Source organism: Cebus imitator, unplaced genomic scaffold (assembly GCF_001604975.1).
Source record: "Cebus imitator isolate Cc_AM_T3 unplaced genomic scaffold, Cebus_imitator-1.0 Scaffold267, whole genome shotgun sequence".
Lineage (NCBI taxonomy): Eukaryota > Metazoa > Chordata > Mammalia > Primates > Cebidae > Cebus > Cebus imitator.
This window is the reverse complement of record NW_016107582.1, coordinates 2688884-2709703: the sequence shown is the minus strand read 5'-3', so window position 1 is coordinate 2709703 and position 20820 is coordinate 2688884. Positions and strand designations below refer to the sequence as shown.

Here is a 20820-nt window from a genome sequence, read left to right as displayed (position 1 = left end):
ATATTTCTTGGAGGCTTTGTTTCTTTTCACTCTTTTTTCTCTAATCTTGTCTTCTCACTTTATTTCATTGAGTTGATCTTCAATCTCTGAAATCCTTTCTTCTGCTTGATCGATTCAGCTATTGAAACTTTTGTATGCTTCATCAAGTTCTCATGCTGTGTTTTTCAGCTCCATCAGGTTGTTTATGTTCATCTCTAAACTGATTATTCTAGTTAGCATTTTGTCTAACCTTTGTTCAAGGTTCTTAGCTTTCTTGCATGGGGTTAGAACATGCTCCTTTAGCTTGGAAAAGTTTGTTATTACCCACCTTCTGAAGCCTGCTTCTGTCAATTCATCAAATTCATTCTTGTCCAGTGTTGCTCCCTTAATGGAGGGGAGTTGTGATCCCTTGGAGGAGAAGAGGCATTCTGGTTTTTGGAATTTTCAGGATTTTTGTGCTGATTTCTCCCCATCTTTGTGGATTTATCTACTTTTAGATAGTGACCCTTGCATGGGGTCTGTGGGTGGATGTCCTTTTTGTTGATGCTGAACTATTCCTTTCTGTTTGTTAGTTTCCCTTTCAACAGTCAGGCCCCTCTGCTGTAGGTCTGCTGGAGTTTGCTGGAGGTCCACGAAACCCTGCTTGCCTGGGTATCACTGGTGGAGGCTGCACAACAGCAAATATTGCTACCTGTTCCTTCCTCTGGTAGGAAGGGGTATCAGAGGGGTACCTGCCAGATGCCTGTCAGAGTTCTCCTGTATGAGTTGTCTGTTAGCCCCTACTGGGATGTGTCTCCCAGTCAGGATACATGGGGGTCAGGGATCCACTTGAAGAGGCAGTCTGTCCCTTATCAGAGTTCGAGTGCTATGTTGGGAGATCTGTTGCTCCCAAGGCAGGGATGTTTAGGTCTGCTGAAGCTGTGCCCACAACCACCCCTTTTCCCAGGTGCTCTGTCCCAGGAAGGTGGGGGCTTTATTTTTAAGTTCCCAATGGGCTGCTGCCTTTTTTTAGAGAGGACCTGGAATCTAGTGAGTCAGACTGTCTGCATGGCCTTGCTGAACTGTGGTAGGCTCCACCCAGTTAGAACTTCCCTGAGGCTTTGCTTACTGTAAGGTTAAAATCGCTTACTGGAGCCTCAGCAATGGTGGACGCCCTTCCCCCCACCCAGCTTGTGCATCCCAGGTTGAGCTGAGACTGCTGTGCTGGCTGAGAGAATTTCAAACCTGTGGATCTTAGCTTGCTGGCCTCCGTGGGGATGGGGCCCACCAAGTTGGACCACTTGGCTCCCTGGCTTCAGCCCCCTTTCCAGGGAAGTGAACGTTTCTGTCTTGCTGTTATTCTAGGCATCACAGGGGTATGGAAAAAAAAAAAAAAAACCTGCTGTAGCTAGCTTGGTGTCTGCCCAAATGGACACCTAATTTTGTTCTGGAAACCCTGGGCCCTGGTGGTGGTGCAGGTACCAGAGGGAATCTCCTGGTCTGCGGGTTGCAAAGACTGTGGGAAAAGTGCAGTATCTGAGCCGAGTGCAGGGTGCAGACCCTAGTGGATTCCCTTGGCTTGGAGAGAGAGTTCCCCGACCCCCTTGCGCTTCCCAGGTGAGGTGACGCCCCACCCTGCTTTGGCTCACCCTCCTTGGGCTGTACCTACTATCCAACCAGTCCCAATGAGATGAACCAGGTAACTCAGTTGGAAATGGAGAAGTCACCTGCCTTCCATGTCAATTTTGCTGGGAGCTGCACACTGGAGCTGTTCCTATTTGGCCATCTTGCCAGCAATCCCCCAGCACATTTTTTTTTTTTAAAGCTAGGGAATCAGCTGGATTCTGGAGACTGAATTCCCTGAGCCAGTGCTAAGAGATCAAGTTTTCCCAGGCAAGGCATTTAGCTTATTAAAGTTCCCAACCTTTTCCTCTGATCACAGTCACTGTTTCAGGATGCTACGTGCAATGAGGGTTTCATCTTCCATGGCTGTGCTCTGTTACAGGAAAGAGAAGGGCCCTCTTGCCATGTGGGGTCCACATGTGTGATTTGAGCCCCAACCAGTGCTTGATTCCAGGCAATGTATGAGGGCAATGAAAAACTTTCTCCGTGCTTTAAAGTGTGGCATAAGTACAGGATGTCCTAAGAGAGTCCTCATTTCATAGAATCCTCACTTTCCAGGTTAGCTCATTTACTAAATGTGTAATTATTATTTTAACTTTGTATCTCTGCATATCTGTTCTTTGAGATAACTTCACGAGTCAGAATGAAATCATTTGAACTTATTTCTCATCTGAAAAATAGTTAACTGAGCTACAGAAAATTCCTAGTCAAAGGTAGAAAGCGAAGTATCAGACAAGGAATTAAAGGAACTAAATTCAAATCAATATACTAGTTGAAAACTTCTCTTAATCAGTATTTGATCCTCATGATTCTTAATCAAGAAGCCAGTTAGTAATTAATGGGCATTGAAACATACTTACTGTGCATTAGGGACTCAATGAAAAAGTCTAAAACTATATTTTCTTTGTGAATTTCAGAGTCTTCATCATAAGCCAGAGGTAGATAAAGTCTGAGAACTTACTCTGTACCCAGATCCTGAACTAGAGATAAAATTCAAACCAGGTCTGTCTGACTGTACTGCATGTATTCCCGATGTCTGGGTTATACTGACTCTTTCCCAAAGAAAAACAGGGCCAATAATGCCAAAATACACCCCACCACAGACATAATGATCATGATCATCATACTGGGTCTACTCTGAATGTCAGAAAATAAAAAAAGCATCAGGGAAGTAGAAACTAGCGTTCCAGCTGTATGGCCATCTGCCTCACCCAGGCTCCCATATTGTTCTTGATTTGGAAGTAACCACCTTTCACGCATCAGCATTTGGGCTGTTTTCCCAACTGTCAAACTTTACCTTACCATTTCCATTCTCACAACCCAGGTAATCACTTCTTCTGTCATCTTTCTTGGACCGTTCCCTTTACTTGGACAGCATGGTCTCATTCCAGGCATCTCTGCCCAGTAGCAACTGTATAGTCATTTGGTTACCAGTGTCATTGGAAGGAAGAAAATAGATCTTGGGGCCAAGGTCTAACATGACAATTTATGGTTCTAGTAATGGGTTCATCCTGCCATCTGCTGGGATGGACCTCATATAAATTAGCAAATAAGCAAACGGCATCCATGTGCTGGCCATTTTGTTCCTATGTTGTGGTTTACTTATGTAATTGACAGCAGATGCTCTCATTAGAAGCCTTTAGTGCATCAGAGTGATATTGGCTTGCCTGGGAAAATGTTGCTGGACATTAGCTGGTTGTACAAATTAGCTATACCCTTACTGGTTTAAATTCAACAAATATTCACTAAGCATCTACTGTGTGTAACGTTCTGGGATATATATTTAATGAAGTTCCCCCCCGAAATCCTACTGAAGATTAAAAGTGTGGTCTCTGGATGAATATAACTGGTATTAAAATCTCTGCTCACAAATTATAAGCAATATGACCTGAGACAAATTATTTAATCTCTTTAAGCTTAGGTTTCTTCATTTGTAAAATGGGGGAAATAGCATCTAGTTGTTTCGAGGACTTCATGTACATAAAATGTCTAGCAGAGTAACTCGCACATAATAAGTGCTCAGATAATAATTATATTTGTTATTAGACAATACAGCCATGCTTTGGTATCCATGAGTGATTGGTTCCACCACCCTTGAGGATACCAAAATCTGCAGATGCTCAAATCCAATAGTGGAGTATTTACGTATAACCTTTGTACATCACCCCATATACTTTAAAGCAGCTCTAGATTATTTACGATGCCTAATAAAATATAAATGCTGTGTAAATAGCTGTTAAATTATATTGTTTTTAATCTGTATTTTTTCACTCTTGTGTACTAAAATTTTTTTCCTGAATATTTTCAATCTATGATTGTTTGAATGAAGAACCTGCAGATATGAAGAGCCAACTGTATTATGCTCATTTTACTTTTTAAGAGATGAAGAAACTGATACTTGGGGAAGTGAAAGGGACTGCGAAGACCTGGCCTAGGGTCTTGGCTTTGCCTCTGTCTAGCTGGGTGTGCTTGAACAAGTCACCAAATCTCTATGGATCGTTAATTACTTTATCCTTGTTAGACCTTGCTTGGTACATAATAGACACTCAATAAATACTTGGTGAATGAATAACAGAAATTGCAACACCTAGCTGAGTTCTCAGGTTCCTTCCTAGTTCTAATGGGCCATGTTATAATATCTCATTATATGAATTCTTGTATTGCAGGAGTACCTATCCTAGTCATGACAGAAGATAATTTTTTGGGTCTTTAATTTGCTTATTATTTTCAATTTTCATCAAAGACTTGTTCCTCATTGAGGTTTATTATTTTAGTTCTTTTACTTTTGAAAGAAAGCTATTAATTTAAGAAAACTGTAAGTGTGAAGCCCATATTAATTAATATGAGTTAAAATTATGCATGGTTCAACAAACACTGTCATACAATTTGCAGATAAATGAAGCAGAAATAAAAGCTAGTGGGAGTACTATATACTCTGAAACCATATGTATACATTACAAAATCATGTTTTCCTTGTAATTAATATCAAGATTTGTCTCCCTGGGTAATCAAAATCTAGGGAGGAGGCAGAGCTACCAGGCCCTAAGGTGGAGCAGATATGTATTAGTTAATAATTTTCCTCTCTCTTTCCTCTCCCTAGATATTTTTTCAAGAGTTCCTTGTGGAAGTACATGAGTTCTATGGTGGATTGCAAAAATCGGCACAATACTTTGCTCCTCCTCTCATCAAGAGGTGAGGTCTGTTTTTCCATCATTTGAATCTGTGCTGGCCTTATGACTTGCTTTGACCAATAGAATGTATTGGAAGTGACAGTGTGCAAATTTCAAACTAGATCTCAAGAGCGCTTTGTAGCTTTCATGCTTGATGTTTTTGGCACTTTGCCATTATGTGAATAAGTCCAGGCTAGCCTGCTTTGGGATAAGAGACTATGCAGAGCAAAGACAAGGTGTTCAAGCTGCGACAGCCCTATGCCAACCAGCTCCCAGCCATGTTAAGTGAGCACCATTAAGACCAGCAGATGAACTTTCCAGCTGAGCCCACCCCAAATTGCCAATTCACAAAATTATGGGTTAAAAAATGCCTTGTTTCAAGCCACTAGGTTGGGATGGTATATTATACAGCAGAAGATAACTGATAGAAGGTCAAACCTAACAATATTCTAACTAAGCATGATCACTTATAGGCTTCTGTGTTAACTGGCATGGTTTCTTTCATTTGGTATATCGTATATGCAGAATATACCCATATAATTTATCTTCCAAACCAATGTGCTTTGAGAATAAAGTGGGACTGTCCTGGGTAAACTGGGATGTATGCTCACCTTACATGTGCAATAGCTTATTGATGGTTATCTTTTTATGCTTTCCTTAATTACAGAATGTCATGACTGGCAGGGAATCTAGAGACCTTCCAACCCTTGATTCACAGAGGAGAAAAAATGGGGCCCAGGGATGAGAAGTGTTTTTCCCAATGTTGTACAGCTCATCAGTTGTGGGGGTAAAATCCTTCACTGTCAGTGTGGTAGAATGAAAATGCTCTGGAGTCAAGAGACTTGGTTTCAAGTCCAGCTTCTCTTGCACAGCTGTACAATCTTGCTCTGTGGTTATATGTGGCCATGCCTGGTTTGCTCTACTAAACTTAGAGCTCCTTAACAATAGAAATAGTGAATTTTGTACATTTTTTTTTTTTTTTGAGACAGATTCTTGCTCTGTCGCCCAGGCTGGAATGCAGTGGTTGCAGTTGGCTCACTGCAACCTCTATCTCCCAGGTTCAAGCAATTCTCCTGCCTCAGCCTCCCAAGTAGCTGGGATTACAGGTGCCTGCCACCACACTTGGCTAATTTTTGTATTTTTTGATTTTTTTTTTACTAGAGATGGGGTTTCACCATGTTGGCCAGGCTGGTCTTGAACTCTTGAATTTGTGATCCACCAGCCTCAGCCTTCCAAAGTGCTGGGATTACAGGTGTGGGCCACCGCACTGGCCAATTCTGTGTCTTTAGATCTCTTAAACACTAGCGGAGACCCAGTGTTTGGCACATAATAGGTGCTCAATAAATATTTATGAAGGAAGTTGAAAAAAGTGTCCTTCATAAGTGTCTCTTATTTCTGCTTGGAACAGCATAGAATATACTCAGAAAAAGAATAGAAATCCAGTCCATTCCAGGGCTGGCACTTGGGGGAGCAATGAAGGAAATCCCCACTGGCTACTCTGCCCAAGCTGCAGAGGCCACCTCCCAAAGGGGGACTGCACAGGGAGAACGACACTGTGGACAGCTCTGTTTTCTTGCTCTGTGCCTTTTGGGATTGTAGCACCAGCCAGAGCAGTTGTCCTGACCCAGTAACGACTGCCTTGATTGACTTTTGTTGGTTTTCCAAAAGTTACCAGTTAGGAAGTTAGGAGCTTTTGATCTTCTCTAACAGCTTCTTTGACCTTTCACCTCGAATTACCAAGAGGATGAACACTTTGCCAGCCCTTTCTCTGAGAGTTCCTCCTAACCCTGAGAGCCAAGGGCCTTGCCTTCCTGGCATCTTCCTCCCATTCCTGCACATCTTCCTGACTGCCTCAACAATTGTGTGCAAACATCCTCTCATCAGCCAACTGGCCCCTCTGCTGGGGGCCATACCACATGAGGCCCTTTTTGGGAATTTAGAAAACTATCTGTCACTCCCTGATTTTCTTCCCTAGGGCCAAACAAAAGCATTGCACTAAACAGCAGAGCAATGGGGGGAAGAGGGAGCAGGAGAGAAAGCAAGCGTATCTCAGAAGTGTCAATGTGGTATGAGCCAAGAAAAATCAAACACATTCAACTGTTTGTTTGCTTGTGGGTTTTCAGGAAGGGACAGGCCTTTGCATAGTGCAGATGCTCTATAATGGCATCTTGAATAAAGAAACCTAAATATTGCTTTAAGTGAGCCACACCTGTGTCATGCATCTTTTACCAGGAACCCTCTTCTGTTGGGAGTCCCTACAAGAAGTAGTCCTTGCTTGTTGCCTACTTGACAAGACCTGGCTCTCCACTAGGCTGCATTATTTAAGGGCCAGGTGAATGGGATGGGGTTTTTCTTCTTTTTCAAATGAGGGAGCGCTTGGAGACTTAAGATAAATTATACTGGAAGTTATCAAAATATTCTATTCCAAGTGCTTTTAGAAATGTGTTTTTTTTTTTTTTTCCCCCAGTTTTCTACCTCTGGCATCATAAAAATATGAAGAAAAGGCCAAGCAACGTGGTCACATAGACCTGGGTCTGGGTCTCAGCCTTACCTGCTGGGAAATGGCCAAGTATAAATTAGTTAGCTTCTTTGTGCCTAAGTTTCTTTCTACTTATGCCAGTAATATACAGATTCCTACCCTAGATGTTTGCTGAAGTTCCACAGTGTAGTTCATTGGGGGCTAATAACTCAAGGCCCTGGGCTCTCGGGGTTGGGAAGGACTTTCGGAATAAATGCTGGCAAAATGTTCATCCTTTTGACAATCTGAGTTGAAAGATCAAGAAGGTAGAGAAGATCAAAGTCTCCTGACTGGCAACTGCTGGCAAATCAACAGGAATCAATCAAGGCAGTTACCTGGGTTATAACAACCGCCCTGGCTGATGCACAGAACAGGCAAATGGAGCTGTCCCTGACGCTCTTCTCCCTGTGCAGTCCCCCTTTCACGGCCAGCCCCTGCAGCGTGGGCAGGGTAGCCATGGGGCTTTCTCTCATTGCTCCAAGTGCCAGCCCTGGGATAGACTGGATTTCCGAGTATACTGTGTGCTGTTCTACGCACTCATGAGGAACATTTAGTGCAGAATCTGATGCATATTAGGTATACAGTTTTGTTGAATGAATTTGTGTATATGGTGCTATACTAAGAGGTAGAGCTGCTTTTCCTTCTTTCTCATTAGATTTTTTTTTTTGTTTTTTTTAACCTCTGGGGCAATGGCCCAAGGATTCACTTCAACAACAGTGGGTGGGGGTATTCTCTTGATTTGGTCTATACTCAGATTGTACTTTGCTGATGTTGTGTTCGGAGCACCCAGTATATAACGGTAGATAATAAAATTGATTAAAGTAACGATAGTAACATAAGAGAGAGAACATCAGACATGTAGGCCTTTATACTACATAAATGCATCTCTTTAAATTATTTTTTGAATTAATTGAGTAATAATGTTCATAGTCTCAAGAATATGTAAGAAAAAGTGAATAGCCTTCCTGCTTCAGACCTTCAGTGGCCTTTCTCAGAGACGATCACTGTGGTGGTTTTAAAACATGGTTGCAAATTCTTTGACACTCTTCCCATCAGGACAGTGACATGCCATATGACACTGATCTTTTCTAGGTAGACTTTTTGTTTCCTCCCCTTTAATCAGGACACACTTACGACTGCTTTGGTCAGTAAGGTAAAGCAGAAGTGAGTGTCTGTAACTTCTGGGATGGGATCATCACAGACCATGCAGCTTCTGTCTTCTGTCACTGCAACATTCACTCTTGGAGTCCTGACTGACCTCTTATGTAAAGCACTTCACTATCCTGAGGCCACCATGCTATGAGGAAGCCCAAGTCACATGAAGAGGCCACGTTTAGGCATTCCAGTAGACAGTCCCAGCTGAGCCTAGCCTTTGAATCATTTCTGCCCAGGTGCCAGAAACAGCAAAGAAGCCCCCAGATGATTGTGACCCCAAGACAAGACACAAGTAACCCTTCAAGTCTTCCTGCTTCAGGCCACAGACATTATGGAGCAGAGACAAGCCCTCCACAGTGTTCCCTATTCAAATTCCTGATCGACAGACTAAAATACAGGTTGTTTCACACCAGTAAGTTTTGGGGTAGTTACACAGATCTGATAATCTGAACAATCACCATAACTGTGTGATTACCCAGAGAAATTTGTATCTTATATACACTATCTCCTTTTCCTTAAACTTAAATTTTTTTTGGTTACATAACAGTTGTACCTATTTATAGGGTACATGTGAAATTTTTATACAAGTGTACTTCCTTTTTCCTTTCAACACAAATTGAAGCAGATGCACCCTGTTATGTACCATACTTTTTACAAGGAAACTATTTTAAAAATGCTTTACTTACAGGTTTGCGAACGTCAGGTAAGGTAATCCAGAGAGGAAACACTATGGGGAAAACAATCAGAAACGTGATTTGCTTGCGAGTTTCGGAAGGCCAGGCAAGGCTGAGAGGCTGGTCCTCCTCATCGTCAGCTGTCTCTGTAGTCTGTGGTAGAAAAGGTACAATTAAATGAAAAAAAAAAAAAAAAAACTGAAATATACACAGGCACAACAGTAGGAGCACAAAGCAAGGGCGGAAGCTCCGTATCTTAACAGGAGTTTTCCGGACTCAAGCCAGTGGCTTCATACGTGGGTTTTTGAGGTTTGTAAGAAACAGCAATAGTCTGAGTCCTAGGAACAAACTGCCCTAGGAACATTGCCAACCCATAAGCATATAAGAATTTTCTTTTCTCTCCTTGAACACTCATCAGCTTCTCATGTTCATCAACTGATTATTCAACTGGAGTGGGCTACAACTACCATTCACCACCTTCTTATGAGAAACTGTGTCTGTGGAGGAGAAGACTTGATGACCACCATCTCCCTATCTTCCCATTTCCTTGAAGACAGAGTCACAAGACTCAGATTCCTTGGGAAGGAGAGCACTGATAATATTTCTTTCTCTCTTTGTTTTTTAGAACACTGATCTCCATCAGGCAAATGAAAGTAACCACAGAAACAATTCAGTAATACTACTAAGAGAGGTTAATTCCCACTGGCCTTGGAAGAGTCAAGCACATCGATTTTGTGTAGTTGTGAGTTTTTTTTTCTTTCATTGATATTTTACATATTTATGGGGTACATGTTTTTTTTTCCCATGCATTGAAGGTCTAATGATCAAGTCGGGGTATTTGGGGTCTCCATCACCTTGAGTGTTTATCATTTCTACATGTGGTAATGTTCCAAGCCTTCTCTTCTAGTTACTTTGAAATATACAGTGTGTTTTTGCTAGCCATAGTTACCCTAGCCTCCCATGAAACATTAGAATTGATTTCTTCTTTCTAACTAAGTTTGTATCCATTGACCAACCTCTCTTCATTTCTCCCTCTCACCCCCACACCCTTCTCAGGTTGTGAGTTTTTCACCTGCTTAACCACAGTTGAATTCTAAACCATTGTACTTGTAGCCAAAGGTGACTTATGCAAACATATGTCTCAGTCCTCAGAAACAGAAGGCAGAAGTCGAGCAAGACACTGACTTGGGTGTCAGAGCCAGGGAACAAACTTCAGAGTTTCTGACTTGGCAGCCAGTGGCCAGCGTTTTATTTGTCAGCCACTGAAGTCAGCAGCTTCTGAAGTCAGAGCTGGAAGAGACGGAGGGAGGATCTGGGCCCAGCAGGGTGACCATTAGCCTGTCAGATGGGCCCTCAGCACTTCTAAAACAGCACTGTAGACATCATCAATCACTCGCTTCCCTGCTTGTTTAAAAATGAAAGTGCAGCAGTGGACCACGCATGAGATCTAAAAATATCAACAGGAACTTTTCCACTGATGCTTCCTTTTGAGATCATATAAATAACTTTAGAAAGCTCTCATTCCTGGGGCTCTTGCTTCCAGCACCGCACACTTTCCAAACAGTAACAGCACCCTACTCCAGCGCCTGTGCCCCTAAAGAGGTGGCAGGTGTGGCAGGCTTAGGTCAGCTGGCCTCCAGGAGGGTCAGTACTGGATGAGAGGCCGGGCTCGCAGCAGTGCTATCTCATATTTATCTGGCAAACCTGAGGTCCTGTCGAAAGTATGTGCAGTGGTTTATACAATCTCTTCAACTGTCTCTAGGAGTTAAATTTTGAAATAAATAATAAAAAAGGGATAATAAGCCATATTGAAAAAGGTTGGTAACAACAGGTTCTTCTGCTTTGGGTATATGTCCTTGGCAGTGGGTAAAAGAATTTGTAAACAGCAAATATGAGGAAATTAAGGGGATTAGTTATAATAATAAGGCAGAATCAGGAAGCTGGCCGTTTATTTTGGTCCCCTGGATCCTTATAAATGCACACCTCACACTTCCTATTTCTTTGCTATGAAATTCTCATGTTACTCCATCCATTGCTTTCTTGATTCCATCCTCAGAGCTCCCATCTTTGATGGAAGCTTGGTGTGCCGGCTCTGGTCCCTCTTCTATGCCACCTCCTCTCTCCCTTGTGGATGTAGCAGGTGTAGAGAATATTATTCCCTATTGGGCTCACCAGCCTCCCAAGGTGTCACCTGGCTACGTGAATAATCTCTGTGCCATGGAGCCAATGTGGATTAAGGAGACAGGTATATTTTCCTGTCTGTTCCCTCCCAGATATGATCATTCTTATTTAACGCAAATGAATCATTTTCCCCTTCCCACCTGGCAGATGCCCCAGAAATGGGCATGGGAGCCTTGGGGTACTGCCGCATTCTTAATAAATACTCCATCTCACATGAGAGAGAGGATTTGTTTTCCAGCAGAGGGTCAATCAACTTGCCTGAAGACCCATCAAGCTGATGAGTTCATTAAGGCTCCTCCCGCTTCTGGCACTGATGCCTCCCCCAGCTCTGTTCATCACTACTATCCACAATCTAGCAACTTGTCTCTCAACTTCGAGCTAACCTTTTTCTGAGAAAAAACAAAAGCAACTCTTCATGATTCATATCATTTTAATGACACCAACAGATGGTGACATTTCATCAGTAACCCTTCTGCTTATAACCTATGGATTAGCTCCTTTCTCCATCTGCCAAAGTCACCAGGCAGGCATTGCCACTAGCAAATAGCAGAAAATAATTGTCTGTTTAGATGCATAAGCTCTAAACACACTACTGTCCAATGCAAACAATTAGCTATATTGTACAGCTTCCAAAGCGGCATTGGAGGTAGCTGTTGCTAGGGCAGAAATGGACTAGGAGAAGAGACTGTCTCAGGCTGTGCCAACAGGGCTCTCCCTGGAAACTTCACAGCCTCTTGGGGGCCAAGTCCTTCTCTAGGGAAGAACGGCAGCCTAGAATCCTGGGGTGGATTTGAGAGGTGCCCCAGGAGCAAGGCTGTCAGCATACTTTAGGTGAAATTCTCTTTGCCAAGTAAAGTCTCACTCTGGCTCAATGGGAGACAGCTTGCAAGCTGGTTCGAGAAGTGGAAGGAAAAAAAAATACTGTTCCAAGTTTGAGGCTCATTTTATCTTTGTCCAAACTGGATGCTCCAGGGGAGAGGCCACTGAGGTGAGGGCAGTGATTTTCCAACTTTTGCTAGAGTGGTACACTGGCTTTGACCTTGTGACAACTCGCCCTTACCTCCTAAAACTTCTGCAGAGAGTCCACAGAAAACAAAACGAAGCACAATGCTTCAGAAAGGAGTCAAACGGCTTTTCATATAAGGGCTTAAAATAGCTTGATATCTGCTGGGGTCTCTGTAGAAGCCCTAGAATCGTGCAAAGATTTAGGGCCTTGTAATCTTTGATATGAAAAATCTGACACAAAAACATATGACTTGAAGTTCCCATATGGTGGGTGGTGGTGTATTAGTTGTCAGAACTTAAAAGAGTTAGTGCAGCATGCTGGGCAGAGCAGGTGGTAGAGAATCAGAAAGCCTGAGTTCTAGTTTCTGCTCAGGCCCATGGTTCCTTGGGGAGTCAACACCATCGCCTGCAAGCAGTCACTGAGCACTTATGGGTCCAAAGCACTGCATTCAATTTGAGGAGTCTTGGATTTAAAAGGTGAGCCAGAACAGAAGATGCCAAAGAATTCTATTCATCCAGTTACAGGGATGCCGGCAGGTAACGTGGCAAGGGACGACAGCTTGTCTTCACATATCTATTCTGTCTATTACGGACTGAATTGTGTTCCCCCCAGTCAAGCTGCTTCCTCCTCTCCCCCCACCAAAAATTCATATATTGAAGCTGCAACCCCTGCCAGTACTTCAGAATGTGACTAATTTCGAGATAGGATCTTTAAATTAAAACAAGGCCACTAGGGTGGGTCCTAATCGAATCTGCCTGGTATTCTTAGAAGAGAAGATTAGGACACCAGGAGAGACAGGAGGGGTTCCTGTGCACTTAGGAAAGGCCACATGAAGATGAAGACACAGCACGATGACGGCACCGGCAAGCCAAGGAGAGAGGCCTCCAAGGACACCAACCCTGCCAAACTGCTGGAGCTTGGACTTCCAGCCTCCAGAACTGGGATAAAGTAAGTTTCAATAAGGTAACTTTTAATAAATAAAAAGCAATACAGCGTAGCAACTATTTACACAGAGTTTACATTGCATTAGTCACTCTAACCAATCTAGAGATGATTTAAAGGACATGGGAGGGTATATGTGTGTTACAAGCAAATTATACCCCATTTTATATCAGGGCCTTGAGCATTCATGGATTTTGGGATCCGAAGGGATCCTCGTGGATTTTGGGATCCAAAGGGATCCCCATGGATACCAAGGGATGACAGTACTGCCTTTATGCTCTAATAAACAGAAAGCTTGCTTTTACCTAGGCCTGGAATAAAGACTCTGGTTTTCAGCCTTTTCCTTGGAAAGGTATGGCCATGTGATTAAGTTCTGGCCAAAGGATGTATTGGAAGTGTGCTCCACAACTTCCTGGATCTATCTTTAAAGGGTAGGGGTATGTCCTTGCTCCCTCCTTCCTGCTGGCTGGAGGGGACATTTTGGCCAGAGCAGAAGATAATCTTGGGCCATGGGGGGGAGGAACAAGGCTCTGAGTTTCTGACACCCATCAAGAGCCATTTGAACCCTGGACTGCTTATACTGATGATTGATTGCAATGCTTCCAGACAGTGGCACCCACAAGCTATGACTTCATTTGCTGAGCAGCCTGGCTTCACTCTACAAATTACATAGGAAGCAGGAATCTGGTCTCTTTACATCTTAGTAATGCAGGTCAGGGGGTCCCATGTTAACACTAGACAGGATGTCAAAATGCAGGACTGAACACTGGTTTTCTCGCTGTTTACAGGAAGTTCTGCACAAGTCACGAACCCACTTCACATCACGATATGTTCTTTCTCACAAGGATAATAAAAAGAGCACTCTCAAAAAAAAATTCTATCTTCTTCAAGCCACTGTTATTTTGAGTTTTTGGTTCTTTACAGTGCAAGTTTATCCTAACTGATCTACAGTTCTCTTTATGAGGGCTCAAGGGAGAAACAGCTCTCACATCTCATCACTAAGAAAAGTCAGACCTCTTCTGAGAAACTAAAAAATCCTAGAAATACTGGGAGTCATGTAATCGATATGACTCTTTCTTTGCTTTGTGCACGGGGCGAGGGGGTGGGTCAGAGCCAAATTTGCAACCCACACCCAGCCATCACTGTGCTGGGTCTGTGCTCGCTGAGTTCCAGGCTTACTACTGCACTTTCTCATCCGGGGCTGTGTTTTCTCATAACTCTTCATTTTATCCTTTTTCAGCAGATGTACTTTTTGTAAGTAGCCTCAAATCTTGTAAAACAAGTTGGGGCAGGCCTAAGTAAAAAAAACTAACATTCCTCAGTGGTCTAATAGAAATTTTAGTGTAACTTTATCAGGTTGAAAAGACTTGAGAGCCAGCCTCGGTGGCTCACACCTGTAATCCCAGTACTTTGGGAGGTTGAGGTGGGTGGGTCACTTGAGGTCAGGAATTCGAGACCAGCCTGGCCAACATGGTGAAGCCCCATCTCTACTAAAAATACAAAAATTAGCTGAGCATGATGACAGATGCCTGTAATGCCAGTTAGGAGGCTGAGGCAGGAGAATCACTTGAAGGAGGCAGAGGTTGCCATGAGCTGAGATCTAGCTACTGCACTGCAGCTGGGTGACACAGTGAGACTCTGTCTCCAATTAAATTGGGGATCTAATTAAAAACTAAAGAGCTTCTGTACAGCAAAAGAAACTATCACCAGAGTTAACAGGCAACCTATAGAATGGGAGAAAATTTTTGAAATCTATCCATCTGACAAAGGGCTAATAACCAGAATCTACAAAGAACTTAAACTTACAAGAAAAAAACAACCACGTCAAAAAGTGGGTGAAGGATATGAACAGACACTTCTCAAAAGGAGACGTTTATGCAGCCAACAAACATGAAAAAAAGCTAATCATCACTGGTCATTAGAGAAATGCAAATCAAAACCACAATGAGATACATCTCACTCCAGTTAGAATAGAGATTATTAAAAAGTCAGGAGACAACAGATGCTGGAGAGGATGTGGAAAAATAGAAATGCTTTTATACTGTTGGTGGGAGTATAAATTAGTTCAGCCATTGTGGAAGACAGTGTGGTGATTCCTCAAGGATGTAGAACTAGAAATACCATTTGACATAGCAATCCTATTACTGAGTATATACCCAAAGGATTATAAATTACTATAAAGACACATGCACATGTATGCTTATTGCGACACTGTTCACAATAGCAAAGACTTGGAACCAACCCATGCCCATCAATGATAGACTGGAAGAAAATGTGGCATATACACACCATGGAATACTATGCAGCCATAGAAAAGGATGAGTTCATGTCCTTTGCAGGGACATGGATGAAGCTGGAAACCATCATTCTCAGCAAACTAACACAACAGAAAACCGAAACACCACATGTTCTCACTCATAAGAGGGCATTGAACAATGAGAACACATGGACACAGGGAAGGGAACATCACATACCAGGTCAGGTCCAGGGGTGTGGGGTTAGGTGAGGGATCGCATTAAGAGAAATACCTAATGTAGATGATAGGTTGATGGGTGCAGCAAACCACCATGGCACATGTATACCTGTGTAACAAACCTGTATGTTCTGCACATGTCCCCCAGAACTTAAAGTATAATAATAATAGAAGGACTTGAGAAAGAGAGAATATAAATGTTATTCTAAGTGACAACTAGTGACAAATGGATAACCACCTTCTAGGACTCATTTATCAATACTGGAGTTTGAAATCTGGAGTTTCTGCCATCAGAACTCTTACAGAACACAGAAGAGTTTTAGTGGTCAGTTAGCATCTACTGGAAGGCTAACATCAACTTGCCTCTATTTTCATTTATCTGGTAAATGGGAGGTGCGGCAGTAGCTGGTCCAGATTCTCATAGCATCATGAGAATCCACTCAGCTTTGCATGTACATCTAACACTCTTTCCACTTGAATTTGGTATAGATGTTTGCCCCCAAATAAACATCAGGTCTTTGAAGGAGGGGCCTGAGCTGGATTCACCAGTTCAGAGGTTGCCTCAGAAGCCAGAAACGTATTTCTTGGAGACAACTCAGTTTCTTATTTTTTTGTCTGTGAAGGGCACTGAGCAAGATTCCAGGGTGAAGGTGAGCCCACTTTAACACAATTTCTCCTATCAGAGAATCAAAGTGAAAACCCAGGAGGCATCTGAAAATAGGCCAAATTCAAGTTCAGTTTTATTGACTGGTAATAGATCTCATCACCAGTTCACAAGGAGCAATCTCAGAGGATCACCCAGGTTTGCCTAAATTTCAGTTGAGGTTTGATTCAGGCTGGAAATGAAGTTTTTACATCTTTCTCCCTGCTCACTTCAACCCTTAGGAATTCCACCTCTTATCACTGGGAAGCCCTTTCAGTGTGGCATGATGCTGGGTCAAAATGGAATGTCAGCACTTACATATTAAAGTAAAAACAATTCACTGACTTTAAAATCACTAGTGCATCTCCTGCCTTCTAGACCTCGCCAGACCTTAAATACCATGTTATTGCAAGTCAGAGCTTATTTGTCTCCTGGGATGTTTTAATGTGGGATTACCTTCCTGTACAAGAACTTGTTACTCAATTAATCATATGGACAATAATAGATCACAACAGACAAGGTGCAATCATAGATGGCTGCAATCATTTACAGTAGGAGCTTTAGGACCCAAGAAAAGGAGCTCCAGAATTTCAGAGTTGGAAAGGTCCTGTCCTTGAGACCAGCCCTGTCATTTGATGGGTAGGGAACCCGAGATGAAGTGAACTGCTGAACAAAAATCACAGTGCCAGGCCAACCCTGAGTGTCTCCTAACTCCCAGATTAAGGATCTTCCCCTGTTCCACACTGCCTTTCTTCCTCGGTCCTAAAAATAGATACGAATGGGCTTTATATCCAGTTATATCAGGCTTCTCAGTTTTGTTTTATAATAAATTTAACCTATTAAAACAAAAGCTAGCTATAGCAAATATGAAGCATTTAATTGACTTTTTTCCTATTTTTTTGAGCCTAAAACTAATTTCTAATGGTCTGAATGACTTCCTCTCCCCTCCTTCCTGCTCCCTCTCCCTCTTCTCCCATCTTCTCTTTTTTCTTTCTTTCATCTTTCTATCTTTTCTATTCTTTCTTCCTTTCCTTCCTTTCCTTTTCCTTCCTTCCTTCCTCTTTCCCTCTATCCTTTTGACAGGGTCTCATTCTGTCACCTAGCCTAGAGTGCAGTGGCACGATCTTAACTCACTGCAGCTTCCATCTTCCTGGGCTCAAGCAATCCTCCCACTTTAGCCTCCCAAATAGCTAAGATGACAGTTATGTACCACTAGGCCTGATTAATTTTCGTTTATTTTTTGTAGAGACAAGGTCTCACTTAGTTGCCCAGGCTGGTCTCAAACTCCTGGACTCAAGTGATCCTCCTGCCTTGGTCTTCCAAAGTGCTGGGATTGTGGGTGTGAGCTACTGTGCCTGGCATCACATTTCTTTAAAAAGCTAATAAGAAACACATGAGGGAGCCCAGGGCAGCTCAGCAGGGCCTCTGCAGGCAGACTGTGTCACTAGACACCCTCCTTACTGGGCAGGGCATCTATGAAAAAAGCAGCCCCTCAGGGACTTATAAAGCCCCTACCTTCCTGGGACAGAGCACCTGGGAAAAGGGGTGGTTGTGGGTACACCTTTGGCAGACTTAAATGTTCCTGCCTGGCAGCTCTGAAGAGAGCTGAGCTAGGATCCCCTAGCACAGCGTTTGAGCTCTAATAAGGGACAGACTGCATCCTCAAGTGACTTCCTGACCCCCATGTAGCCTGACTGGGAGATAATTCCCAGTAGGGGCCAAGAGACACCTCATAGAGGAGAGCTCTGGCTGGCATCTGGTGGGTACCCTTTGGGGACAAAGCTATCAGTGGAAGAACAGGCAGCAATCTTTGCTGTTCTGCAGCCCCCACTGGTGATTCCTAGGCAAGCAGGGTCTGGAGTGGACCTCCAGAAAACTCCAGCAAACCTGCAGCAGAGGGTCCTGACTGTTAGAAGGAAAACTAACATAAAGAAATAGTTTCAACATCAACAGAAAGGACATCCATTCAGAGACCCCATCCAAAGGTCACTGACTTCAAAGACTAAAGGTAGATAAATCCATGAAGATAGAAAGAAACCAGTGCAAAAAGGCTGAAAATTCCAAAAACCAGAATGCCTCTTTTCCTCCAAGGGTTCACAGCTCCTCACCAGGAAGGGAAGAAAACTGGATGAATGAGTTTGATGAATTGACAGAAGCAGGCTTCAGAAGGTGGGTAATAACAAACTTTTCCAAGCTAAAGGAGCATGTTCTAACCCAATGCAAGACAGCTAAGAACCTAGAAAAATGGCTAGACAAAATGCTAACTAGAATAAACAGCATAGAGAAGAACATAAACAACCTGACGGAGCTGAAAAAAACCGCATGAGAACTTCGTGAAGCTTACAAAAGTTTCAGTAGCTGAACTGATCAAGCAGAAGAAAGGATATCAGAGATTGAAGATCAACTCAATGAAATAAAATAGAAGACAAGATTAGAGAAAAAAGAGTGAAAAGAAATGAACAAAGCCTCCAAGAAATACAGGATTATGTGAAAAGAACAAATCTACGTTTGATTGATGTACCTGAAAGTGACGGGGAGAATGAAACCAAGTTGGAAAACACTCTTCAGAATATTATCCAAGAGAACTTCCCCAACCTAGGAAAGCAGGCAAACATTCAAATTCAGGAAATACAGAGACTACCACAAAGATACTCCTTGAGAACAGCAACCCCAAGACACATAATTGTCAGATTCACCAGGGTTGAAATGAAGGAAAAAAACGCTCAGGGCAGCTAGGAGAGAAAGGTTGGGTTAGCCACAAAGGGAAGCCCATCAGACTCACAGCAGATCTCTGGAGAAACTCGACAAGCAAGAATAGAGTAGGGGCCAATATTCAAAATTATTTAAAGAATTTTCAACACAGAATTTAATATCCAGCCAAACTAAGCTTCATAGGCAAAGGAGAAATAAAATACTTTATGGACAAACAACTGCTGAGAGATTTCGTTACCACCAGCCCTGCCTTACAAGAGCTCCTAAAGGACACACTAAACATGGAAAGGAATGGCTGGTACCAGCCACTGCAAAAACATAATAAATTGTAAAGACCATTGATGCTATGAAGAAACTGAATCAACTAATGACCAAAATAACTAACTAGCATCATAATGGCAGGATCAAATTCACACATAACAATATTAACCTTAAATGTAAATAGGCAAAATGCCCCAGTTAGGAGACACAGACTGGCAAATTGGATAAAGAGTCAAGACCCATCAGTATGTTGTATTCAGGAGACCCATCTCATGTGCAAAGACATAAAGGGATGGAGGAAGATTTATGAAGAAAATGAAAAGAAAAATAAAAAGCAGGGGTTGCAACCTAGTCTTTGATAAAACAAACTTTAAACCAATAAAGATAAAAAGAGATAAGGACATTACATAATGGTAAAGGGATCAATGCAACAAGAAGAGTTAACGATCCTTAATACATATGCATCCAATACAGGAGCACCCAGATTCATAAAGCAAGTTCTAGAGGACTTACAAAGAGACTTAGACTCCCACACAATAATAGTGGGAGACTTTAACACCCCACTGTCAATATTAGGTAGACCAACAAGGCAGAAAATTAACACGGATATCCAGAACATGAACTTAGCTCTGGACCAAGCAGACTGAATAGACATCTACAGAACTCTCCACCCCAAATCAACAGAATATACATTCTTCTTAGCACCACATCACACTTATTCTAAAATTGATCACATAATTGGAAGTAAAACACTCCTCACCAAATGCAGAAGAATGAAAATCATAACAGTCTCTCAGACGACAGTGCAATCAAATAGAACTCAGGATGAAGAAACTCACTTAAAACCATAGAGCTATGTGGAAACTGAACAACCTGCTCCTGAATGACTACTCGAAAAATAATGAAGGCAGAAATAAAGATGTTCTTTGAAACCAGTGAGAATGAAGACACAGTGTACTAGAATCTCTGGGACACATTTAAAGCAGTGTGTAGAGGGAAATTTATAGCACTAAATGCCCACAAGAGAAGGAAGGAAAGATCTAAAATCGACCCCCGAACCTCACAATTAAAAGAACTAGAGGAGCAAGATCAAACAAATTCAAAAGCTAGCAGAAGACAAGAAATAACTAAGATCAGAGCAGAACTGAAGGAGATAGAGACACAAAAAACCCTTCAAAAATCAATGAATCCAGGAGCTGTTTTTTGAAAAGATGAACAAATAGATCACTAGCCAGACTAATAAAAGAGAAAAGAGAGAAGAATCAAATAGATGCAATAAAAAATGATAAAGGGGATATCATGATTGATCCCACAGGAATACAAACTACCATCAGAGAATACTATAAACACCTTTACATAAAGAAACCAGAAAATCTAGAAGAAATGGAAAAATTCCTGGACACTTACACCCTCCCAAGACTAAACGAGGAAGAAGTTAAATCCCTGAATAGACCAATAACTAGTTCTGAAATTGACGCAGCAATTAATAGCCTACCAACCAAAA

At 42.3% G+C, this 20820-nt stretch overlaps 1 protein-coding gene across 3 annotated transcripts in view; it reads right to left on the bottom strand.

The window, feature by feature from the left end:
- SLC24A2 (solute carrier family 24 member 2) overlaps positions 1–20820 on the bottom strand; it is a 277206-nt gene that overhangs the window by 27595 nt on the left and 228791 nt on the right. For all 3 annotated transcript variants that reach the window (XM_017500645.2, XM_017500646.2, XM_037728523.1), the window contains one exon: positions 9111–9251. In XM_017500645.2, the coding sequence (XP_017356134.1) occupies positions 9111–9251 (141 nt within the window). The remainder of the gene's footprint in view (positions 1–9110; positions 9252–20820) is intronic.